The sequence below is a fragment of the Danio aesculapii genome, chromosome 7, assembly GCF_903798145.1.
Source record: "Danio aesculapii chromosome 7, fDanAes4.1, whole genome shotgun sequence".
Classification (NCBI taxonomy): domain Eukaryota; kingdom Metazoa; phylum Chordata; class Actinopteri; order Cypriniformes; family Danionidae; genus Danio; species Danio aesculapii.
In genome coordinates this window covers 38,410,335-38,421,754 of record NC_079441.1, presented here as the reverse complement: position 1 = coordinate 38,421,754, position 11,420 = coordinate 38,410,335, and the positions used below count along the sequence as shown (strand labels likewise).

The 11,420-nt window shown below is 35.5% G+C and overlaps 1 protein-coding gene across 1 annotated transcript; it reads left to right on the top strand.

Annotated features, from left to right (window-relative positions):
* Positions 1-177: 177 nt before the first annotated feature.
* slc22a18 (solute carrier family 22 member 18) lies at positions 178-10,484 on the top strand. The gene is made up of 11 exons (XM_056461889.1): positions 178-425; positions 633-874; positions 2,416-2,513; positions 3,038-3,183; positions 3,272-3,404; positions 4,130-4,239; positions 4,386-4,496; positions 5,584-5,684; positions 6,260-6,361; positions 6,472-6,592; positions 9,855-10,484. The coding sequence occupies exons 2-11, from the start codon at positions 776-778 to the stop codon at positions 10,037-10,039; spliced, it is 1,206 nt and encodes a 401-aa protein (XP_056317864.1). The 5' UTR covers positions 178-425; positions 633-775; the 3' UTR covers positions 10,040-10,484.
* Positions 10,485-11,420: the final 936 nt, after the last annotated feature.

Genomic DNA, 11,420 nt, shown 5'->3' with positions numbered 1-11,420 from the left:
TCCCTGCTATTTCTCATCTCCCCAAGTTTTGCTTTTAATGTGTAAAATCATCTTTAGGACATGTTCCACGCAAAAGCACCCTCAATTTCAACATTGAACTCTGGCTATATATTTTCCGTTTAGTCACATTACACGTGTATTGCATTGTAGTAACGTTAGTCACGCCTCTACTGGTCACGACACAGAGGGGGAGGCATTTCCTCAATGTTATCTACAACAAAATGGCGAGGACTTTGTATTTATGATATTATGTAGCACGTTAATAACATTTATACGTTTATGTTTATTCTTTCATAACCTGAAGCGGTAATGCATATGCGTCACAGCATTTGTAGGCTGCTCGGTCAGTGTAAACAGACTCCGACGGTAAACATCACCAGCCGTGGTCTTGTTCGGGGATGAAACGATATCTTTTATTAAGTACCGTAAGCCTTTGCATATTAATACGTTCATGTAAATAATAGCAAGACTTTATTGTGTTTTAAACCTCTTCTGTCGCCGCTGGAGTGAGCAGCTCAAATCCTTTAACCTGCTGAGAGTTTGAGGACTGGTCGAAGTTCAGCTCGGCTGTTAACCTTTACCTCACATTAATGTGCTTTGTCACTTGTCACTTAAATCGGTTTGTTTTACAGTACGTACCTGAGTGTGATCTTAAGACACCTACACTTTGGAGCGGATGCACTTGTTTACCTGTTTGAGGAGGTGATCGAGAGGAAGGAGAACTGTCGGGGAATAACAACATAAAGCTGGTAAATCTACTTCAGTTATCTGGGTGATGATGGATCCTGCAGCAAAGCAGAAAGTGATTTACATCACCTACCTCATAGCGGCTCTGGAAATCACCTGGATGTTCCTCCAGTTCTCCATAACACCGGTTCGTCTGCTTGTTCTCCTATTCATTTACGATCAGATGTTAATTAAATAAAACCACCAGTCAGTCTGAACTCCAAGTAAGGGGAGTGTGTCTGTGCCTGACTTGTATTTTTTGACATTCCAGTATTTTGACATATGAACTAAGTATGCTATTGCTATTGCACTAATTTGTTATACTTTGTTTTTATGTTATTTTGACAAATAAATCATTATACATAAGATGTTTGTATTGTACTAAATAATAGCCTTTATTTTGTGCATCACTACAACAAATATACATACATTACAAACACACAACTAGTCAAAAACTTGACATTGTTAATATTTTTGTTTTCACCAAGGCTGCATTTATTTAATCATAAAAAGTATTATTAATAGTAATATTAATAGTAATAGTGTCATGCAAAGTATTGTGAAATGTTTAAAAAAGTTATTATTTCAAAAAAAATTTATTAATGCTTTTATTTATAAAAATGGCGATGCAGTGGTGCAGTAGGTAGTGCTGTCGCCTCACAGCAAGAAGGTTGCTGGTTCAAGCCTCGGCTGGTTCAGTTGATGTTTCTGTGTGGAGTTTGCATGCTCTCCCTGCGTTCGCGTGGGTTTCCTCAGGGTGCTCCGGTTTCCCCCACAGTCCAAAGACATGTGGTATAGGTGAATTGGGTAGGTTAAATTGTCCATAGTGTATAAGTGTGAATGATTGTGTATGGATGTTTCCCAGAGATGGGTTGCAGCTGGAAGGGCATCCGCTGCGTAAAACATGTGCTGGATAAGTTGGCGGTTCATTAAGCTGTGGCGACCCCAAATTAATAAAGGGACTAAACCGAAAAGAAAATGAATGATTCATAAAAATAATATTTTGAATTGCATAACAACATAAACCAGAACACATTTATGAAAAATCACTCAGACAGATTTGCGAATGATCATGTGACCCTGGATGGAAGACTGGAATTAATGTTTATATATATAAATATATAAAAATAGGGCCACATGGTGGCTCAGTGGTTAGCACTGTCACCTCACAGCAAGAAGATCACTAGTTCGAGTCCGTGCTGGGCCAGTTGGCATCTCTGTGTGGAGATTGCATGTTCTCCCCGTGTTTGTGTGAGTTTCTTCTGGGTGCTCCGATTTCCCCCACAGTCCAAAGACATGCACTATAGGTGAATTGAATAAACTAAATTGGCCCTAGTGTATGTGTGTGCATGTGAGAGTGTATGGGTGCTTGCCAGTACAAGGGCTGGATAAGTTGGCGGTTCATTCCGCTGTGGTGACCCCTGACTACCCCGGCATATAGTATGAATAATTTCGGGCTTCACTGTGTGTGTGTATATGTGTGTGTATATATATATATATATATATATATATATATATATATATATATATATATATATATATATATATATATATATATATATATATATATATATATATATATATATACATACACACACACACACACACACACACACACACACACAGAGGTCAGGTTTGAATTATGGGTTGTACTGCATTTAATGTTTAGTTTTGTCTTTTGTGTAACAGTATTTGGCAAGGAGGCTCGGGTTCGACACTATTTGGTTCGGGTATCTGCAGACTACAGTCGGAGTGATTCAGCTGCTTGGAGGCCCCATTTATGGAAGGTATGAAAGATTACATTTTATTATTAGGCATTATTATGCGTTTACAGAAATCCACAGATTTCCACAGATTTTTAGCCCATCATTGAGTCTATTTATTTACTTGTGTAAAATGTGTGTAAATTTATATATAATTAGTTTTTAAATGAATTTCAGTAATATTATTGACTAATATGAAAATGTTCATATGATTTATTTACAATATAGTTTGTAAAGTAATATTTTCTGTCTTTTAGTAGATGTTATATAAGATATTTGCTTTGTTTACCAAATGTGTGGATCTAAGTGAATTTGCATTGTAAACATTAAATAAAAGTTTAAAAAGTATTATTTTAAAATTTAATATATTACGTTTTAGTTACGATACTTCCAAAAATCCTCCCACATAAATCTGCAGATTTTTTTATAAAATTCTGCTCAGAAATAGCATAAAACGTCCGCAGATCTGACCTGGCCCTACTGATGAGACATTTTGTCATTTCATTTGTTCATATAATTGGCTGTGCTGTCATTGTGTCGTTTTCTAGGTTTGCAGATATATTTGGAGCCCGCGCAGCTCTTTCTGTGTCTTGTGTAGCATCAGTCTTTTATTTCCTACTGTTGACTGTGGCAGACAGCCCTTTTATGCTTTTTGTGCATAAACTACCTGCTGTTTTCATGCATGCACTACCAGGTAACCCATGCATTCTTACACACATACGATTAAGTCAGATACACACTGTACACATACTGTATGTGAAAACATTTGCCTCTGTGTGAAGGAGCTCAGATGGTGGTAGCAGATCTGTCAGAGAAGGAGAAACGTGCGGACGCTCTTGGAAAACTGGGCCTCTGCTTTGGCATTGGCATGATTGCAGGATCATCTCTTGGCGGAACCCTCAGCACACGCTTTGGGTAGGACCCACTACCCCACCTCTACTACATTTATAGCTTTGTAAAGGTTTTGAAAGAATTCACTGAGCTCCAGCTTGAAATCAAATTGTAACATATGACAAAGGGTCACTTGATCCTTCAAAAATCATTGTAATGGTTTGATGGTCATATGATGTTATGATTGATAGTGCTGAATAATTGTGTGTTTAATGCATGTCTGTCAACAGTAATATATTTTACAGGATTCTTTGATCAATAGAAAATTAAATTGAACACGTATTTAAAACAGTGATGTTTACGGATTAAAAAAAAATCAATTTAATGCATATACAGTTGAAGACATCAATGTTGTGAAATTTAAATTCTTTTTCAAATATTTCCAAAGTTAATTTTAACAGAGCAAGGACATTGTTAACAGCATAGTTTGGCTGAAAAAAAATACATATGCATATATATATATATATATATATATATATATATATATATAGTTGAAGTCACAATTTTTCGCCCCCCTTTTAATTTTTTTTTCCTTTTTTAAATATTTACACAGACACACACACACGTTTTCAGAATGAGCCTATGTTGCATCTGTTAAACAGCTCTTGGAAAAAAATGAAAAAGAATAATCAATTTTGCAAGGGGGCAAATAAGTATTTCTTCAACTGTATATCTAAGTATGCAGCATGCTTGAAGAAGAAAGCACTGATTTAAAATGTCAATGAATATGCATTTTGTATGTTTTACAGTGAAAGGTTTGCAGCATCTTTCGGGGCTGCTGGGAGTTTTGTTTCTTTGATGTTGGTGTTGAACTTCATTCCTAAACAGACAAAAACACAAACCACTCCAGAGAGTGACGGTATGATATAAACACACAGAAATACACTGAACAAGACTTATCAGGACAGGAAGGAAATACTCTTGCTGTAGCCTTTAGAAACTCGTTTAACATTTATACATTAATCTGAGATATATTCTCATATGATTACGTTTTTCTGTGTTTAGAGAAGGGCTCATCAAAGTCTGTGTTTAATATGGGGGAAATCACTAGACTGATGAAGTTTCCAGGTGTTGCAAAGACTTTTACGGTGAAGATTATATCTGGATTGCCGACAGGTGAGCACATACAGTATTGTCTATTGCTATTTTGACCACACATATTGGGGCTGTTTACACCTGATCACTTGATGCTTCTTTTCAGATCGTATTTGTGGTTTGCGTTTTGTTGAATTTTTTTACTTTATTTTATTTTTGACCTTAACCATTAAGCAGTAAAATTAGAATGTTAAATTAAAATCAAATGACAGCATCAGCATCAACAACAGAGTGATTCTGTGATTCCTCTGTGAATGGAGAGGAAAAATAATAGAAAAATACAACGTTTCTTCCATTTACAAAGGCACAATGTTTGTTTTTAGGAGAGTAGGTTATGCATAAATTAATTCAAACCCTTTGGAGATTTGAATGATGAATGACAAAAATTTTTCATTTAACTTGTAATAATTCTGTGATGATGTTTTATTATGTGAAATCATTTGTATGTTGACTATGTAACTTAATTTAAGAAAATACAATAATAATTTAATAAAATGCTATCGCCTCACAGCAAGAAGGTCACTGGTTCGAGCCTCGGCTGGGTCAGTTGGCATTTCTGTGTGGAGTTTGCATGTTCTCCCTGCGTTCGCATGGGTTTCCTCCGGGTGCTCTGGTTTCCCCCACAGTCCAAAGACATGTGGTACAGGTGAATTGGGTAGGCAAATTGTCCGTAGTATATGTGTGTGTATGTGTTTCCCAGTGATGGGTTGCGGCTTGAAGGGCATCCACTGCATAAAACATATGTTGGATAAGTTGGCGGTTCATTCCGCTGTGGCGACTCCAGATTAATGGGGGGACAAAGGGACTAAGCCGAAAACAAAGTGAATAAATGAATAAAATGCAGTGTATCTGATGCTTTAGTCAATGTAATTTAGTTAAATTTGAAAATAACGTGTGATGTCAAGATCAAATTTATATCTGTTGAGCAGAGACCTGTTTATGTGGTCAAATGTAAATGTAAATGTTTTCACAAATCATACAGCTATCCCATCAGAGGAAATGCATGAAGTGACCAGATGTAAACAGGGGCCCAACATGAAAACGCATTTCGATAAAAATATGTGTTGCTTTTTCTGTTTGATTTGGTTATCTTTTGTTTTGATTTCAGGTATATTTCAAGTTATGTTTTCCATCATTGCCATGAACTTCTTCCAACTGAAGGCAGAGCAGAATGGCTATTTGATGGCTTACTTCGGTATAGTGCAAATGGTAAAAATCATATGCCCTTTATAGTAGTCAACATTTAAAGTGAATCAAAAGCTTTCATCAAAGCTGTCCTAAAACTATTGAACAACACCAATTGTCTTAAGCCTCATTCCCACATGAGCAACTCGCAGTGGCAAAGAGACAAGCGACCCTTCATTTCAACAGAGACCGAGCTACTTCCGGCGACCTCTATCTATGCAAGCGACAGCAACCGTTGACGACCAGGTGGGCGTGTTGAGCGATGCGACAAAGTTGAGAATCCTTTAACTTAATGCAAATGAAGAGCGACTTTCTTGAGTGACAGCCAATAGGAGCACCAGTAGAGCTCACGTGATCCTCTCTTAGCTCACTTAGAGGCTGGATGTATTGTCTGTGCTGTAGACCTACAGAGACCTACCTACACAGCAGATCGCCACCCAGAGTGACAGGCAGCTACAAAGTCATTGCTAGTGTGAATGAGGCAACTGTTTTGATCCACTTCAAATGTTGACTACTGTACATTGTTTTACAGTAGTTTACAGTTTCAGATGGTGTTGCTTTGTGAATAAATGACACTAATGTCTTACTGTTTTTTTAAGGTGATCCAAGGGGCTGTAATCGGGCGTCTGACGTCTAGGTATTCTGAGAATTCTTTACTGCTGCTATCTGTTGGGGTTTCTAGTCTAGTGGGCCTTGCACAGGTAAACTACAATCCTCACTTTTTTTTACAGTAGTATCTGACAAACATGATTAGGTGGCATGTCTTCTATTAGTGTATATCCTAAATATATTTGTGGTGCGTGCTTTTCAGGCAATGATGACCAGTGTGTTTCAGTTTTGCTTCATCGTGATACCAATGATGTTTTCTCTAAGTGTCTTCAATGTCATCACAGACAGCATGCTGACCAAGAGTGTGTCTCCGGCCGACACAGGTAATCCACAAACACACACATCAGGGCTACTCCAGCATTAACACTCCAGCATTTTTCTACTCCAGCATTAACATTGCAATATGCACATCCTCAGTATGTCACGTTGGGATTATAATTGACCAGACACCACAGTTCACAACACATGACTTGTGGACTCATCACACAGTTTAACCACAATAAAATTGAAAGTTTATAATTTGCTTGCGTTTATACTGCCTGTGACTGTGGAAGCATTCCAAGTGAGTTTGAAGCATTCTGGCACAAGAAATGATCATGTTTGTAGCTTTAACAAAGACAAATTGAATTGAATTATTTATACACTGAACACATTATATATATATTATATATACAGCATTATTTTAATTTTGATTATTCGATTTCTGTACCTGAGTACTGCTAAAGTTACCAGAAAACCATAAATCACTGTTTATTTTATTTGTATCTTTGCCCTATATATCTATCTATGTTAGTAACCGTGGTGGCTTGAGAAAGCCAACATAATGTTATACTACATAAGCTCATTATTCTGCTTCCGTCTTCTCCTGAGACTAATTTCTATATGCATGTCCTCGTAAACCTTTCAAGCTACAAAAACCAAACTAACTCCAAACCTCCAAACTATACTAAATTAAGTTGCTATATTCTTTTCAACTGATCCAACTTGCGGATTTCCAAAAACTGACCCCGAAAATTCGAAAAAAGTCCCATTGACTTAACATTGGACCAAACTTTATGACCACGTAACTTTGCGCCAGACTGTCATACAGACTTAAGGTTGGACTCATTTAACTCAGACGGCCAATCTGCCAATCACTGATGACCTTTCAATTTACAAGCCACACCCTAACAACCACTTACGGCACCCTAGCAACTGTCCCATAGACTTCCTTTGAAAAAACTGTAATTGACTTTACAGTGAACATACTAACAACACACCAATTCATGCTAACAAAATACTAATCATACTAGAAACATACTAACAAAAATGCCATGCTAGCAACATTCTAATTCATACTATAAACATAGTAGAAGCACGCTAATTTATACTAAAATCATGCTAAAACTTGCTAGTTTATACTAGAAACATGCTAGCAACATGGTAATTTATACTTGAACCATGTTAATTTATGTTAGTAACCACTTTAGTAACCACCTAGAAAACTCTAGCAACTGCCTAGCAACGCGTTAGCAGCCACCTAGCAATCACTCAGAACACTTTAGCAACGCCTTAGCAACTGCCTAGCAATCACTCAGTTCACACTAGCAACCACCTAGCAACACCTTAGCAACCACCGGGAACACCCTAGCAACCGCCTAGCCAGAAACATGCCGATCCATACTAGAAACATGCTAACAAATATGTAGTTAGCTCTCTCTATGCCAACTGTTTCAAACTTCTTCAAAACTACTTCAGTTATTTAAATTTTAAAACTACTTCAGATTTTCAAACGAGGCTTTTGTCAAGACACCATGAAGTTTGTCTATGAACTTTACTTTTCAAGTTATATTTTATGCATTATTCACTTTCATACAAAATTGGGTATCTATCCAAAAGTTCTTTACAAATTGAGCTATTCATGTAATTTGGTGAAATTGTATTCATATTGCAATTTATATATATATATATATATATATATATATATATATATATATATATATATATATATATATATATATATATATATATATATATATATATATATAGTGCAGAAAACAAATATTGCAATGTCAAATTTTTTGGAATATCGTGCAGCCACTAAACAAACATGCTAGTCTGAACAACAGGCACTTGGATGATTTCCTAATGCACTAAATATGTCAATATTATTTTAATAAGCTTTATTTTCACATTTATAGTCAAAACATTTTTATCAAAAACTTTCGCTCACTGTTCTCTTTAAATGGCCCTTTGTGTGTTATTGTTCCTAATTTTGTTTTGGAGGTCTCCTGTTTTCTCATAAAATACATGGCAGCATTACATGTTTACTCACAGTATATGTAGCAGTGTATTCAGTGCTCTGATTGGTCAGATGGCCCAGTCTGTTATTACTTCATATTTTAGAGAAACCAAAACACTTCTCACCATATGTACATTTCAGCTTTCTCAGCAATTTTATTCATGTTATGTATTCATGATATTGTATTGTATTCATAATGCAGAATGTCTCAATTGTGGATCATTTTAGATTGATGAATTTAAACTGCGAAAGGATGTAGTGTCTATGAATGCAAAAAATTCTGTTTTTATAGTGCACTTATTGAAATACTCATCGAGAAAAAACCCTGGAGTGTTACTGGAGGTTATTCCATGACTTTTTAACAAAAAAAGTGATCAATGTCAATCAAGTTGTCGTGTTCTAAATCGATAAAGCATTAACATTCATAGAAACTTGATATGAATATGAACATTGATAAATATGAAGTCTATAAATGTTCTACATTTCTGTTAGAGTGGTGTGTTTCCATTCACTACACACATACTCGAACACATTGTACAAAATATTACTGTTACTACTCTGTTACGGTAGAATGATTAATTTTAAATTCTTGATTAACTAGACATACTGTTTGATCACTAAATTTTGTTTTAACCATTAAAAACTATACGTTAAATGGATTTAAAAATAAAATGGGGAAAAAAGCTTAAATGCTCTGCTCTACCATACCATATTTGAAAATTGGATTTTCGTTCAGGGTGCAAAAGTGGGTTTCTAAACTCCTCCAGGTCTCAGCTACAACCCCACTGAGGGACGGTCAAAAGCAGACATTATTTTGCCCGCAGCCTCACAATAACAACATTTATCTTGCACTTTGACCTTTGTAACTTTGCAGACCTTTTACTTTAATAAACAAATGTAATATTTAAAAAAGTTATTTTGCCATTATAATTAGCAATTGATTAACCACACTGAACTGAACTAAACTGAACTTCAACTCTGAAAACTTGACTGACAGTTTCAATTTACTAGAACTTCTATGTTAAGCTGATTTGACACAATCTACATTGTAAAAGCCATATAAAGAAATATAGAAATGAAGAGTCATTAAATTAAATTAAATTAAGTTAAGTTAGGTTAAATTAAATTAAATTAAATTAAATTAAATTAAATTAAATTAAATTAAATTAAATTAAATTAAATTAAATTAAATTAAGTTAAGTTAAGTTAAGTTAAATTAAATTAAATTAAATTGTAGACTTGCATAAAGCATTCAGAAGGGGAAGAATCAAACCCTAAATTTGGTGTCTGTGTGGTGTATTTAGGAACCATGCTGGGTCTGTGTGCGTCGGTCCAGTCTCTTTTGCGCACTGTGGGCCCAACTTTTGGAGGATTCCTCTACGAGACATACGGTGTGCCATCCTTCGGATACATCCAGTGTATCATCAACGCTGGTGTCTTTGGCCTCCTTCTAACCACTGGAGGGCGCTCACAGACACATAGACCTTAAAAACTGTGAAAAGAGTTGTTTATCAGTATCTTGTTCCTCACCACATTGTGTGAAAGAGGGCAGTTTAAAACAAACCATGGGCATTCAAACCACCTCACAAACTGCGGAGGAATTTAGCAACAAATGACCCAGCTGATGATGGTCTTGGAAACACTACAGATGTCATTGTTACTATTAAATATCTCTTTATATCTCAAGTCAGCTCAGGATTGTTTTTGATGAAATTGAAAATTGACATTGCATATATATGTTTACTGTAGGTCAGTGCAAAAAAGTGCAGTGAGGGTTTTAGCTTGTTTAAACAATTCAAGATGCAGTTGGTTATTCATTAGAGTGCTGCTGGAGTCAGATGTCATGTATTGTCATGCAGAATTTAAAATCTATAATCAAATATAATTTTATATGAAACTCCTCAAATGATATTACAATAAAATACGTAATTTCATTCATTTGGTCCACTTTGTTGATGTATTTGTATTTTTTTTCACATTTATTTTGTTATTGTGCACTGCAACACCATTCTAGATTATCTAAGTTCTGCAAACTGCACATTTTATTGTCTGACACTTTTATTTTGTGCTTTTAATTTTGAAAAAACATTGTTTCATGAAGGTTCTTTATTAGACAGATATTCAGCAGAATGCACATGCAGCCTTTTTATTTGCTTCTTTATTTTTTCATTCAATGAATCAGAGTAAATGGTGGCCACTCATTCTGCCTATACGTTTAACAAGAGGTTTTATTATTATTAATAATAATATTATTATTATTATTATTATTATTGTTATTATTATTATTCTGCTATTATTAATATTAATATTATAATAAGAGATTGCTTGGAGCTGGCACAAATGTTTCCAAATTTCATGACAACCATTATAATCTAGCCTATTCCGCCGTTCCCGCGGTGAAGTTGTGTGGGGTGCATTATTAATGTTCATTAGCATATATTATGCTAATGAGCAGGAGCGCGGGACCGGTGTTATCTCGAGCAGCGGAGATGCTGCGGACACACAGCGGAGAGAGTGCGAGGAGAGGCCGGTCGGACGGGAATATGCGTCGGTAGAGCAGCGGTGTGAGACTGTGAGGGGAGAAACTCATTCCCGAAGTGATTCGCATGAGTCACGAATGGATCCTATTTTAACCCCCGGAAAGAAACTTTTTTTACTCTATTTATTGTTCTTCATTTTAATATATCAAGGTAAGCAGCACTAGTAGAAATTATGTGGTCACTTGTGTTATAATACATTATTTTAAGGATGCATGTAATTTTGATAATTTGCTATATATAATGCTTACTGAAATGTTTAGCCTATATCGTCAGATGTTTTATTGCTTTGTATAAGGCAGTACGGAAATGTTTAAATTCCCAAATTTAATT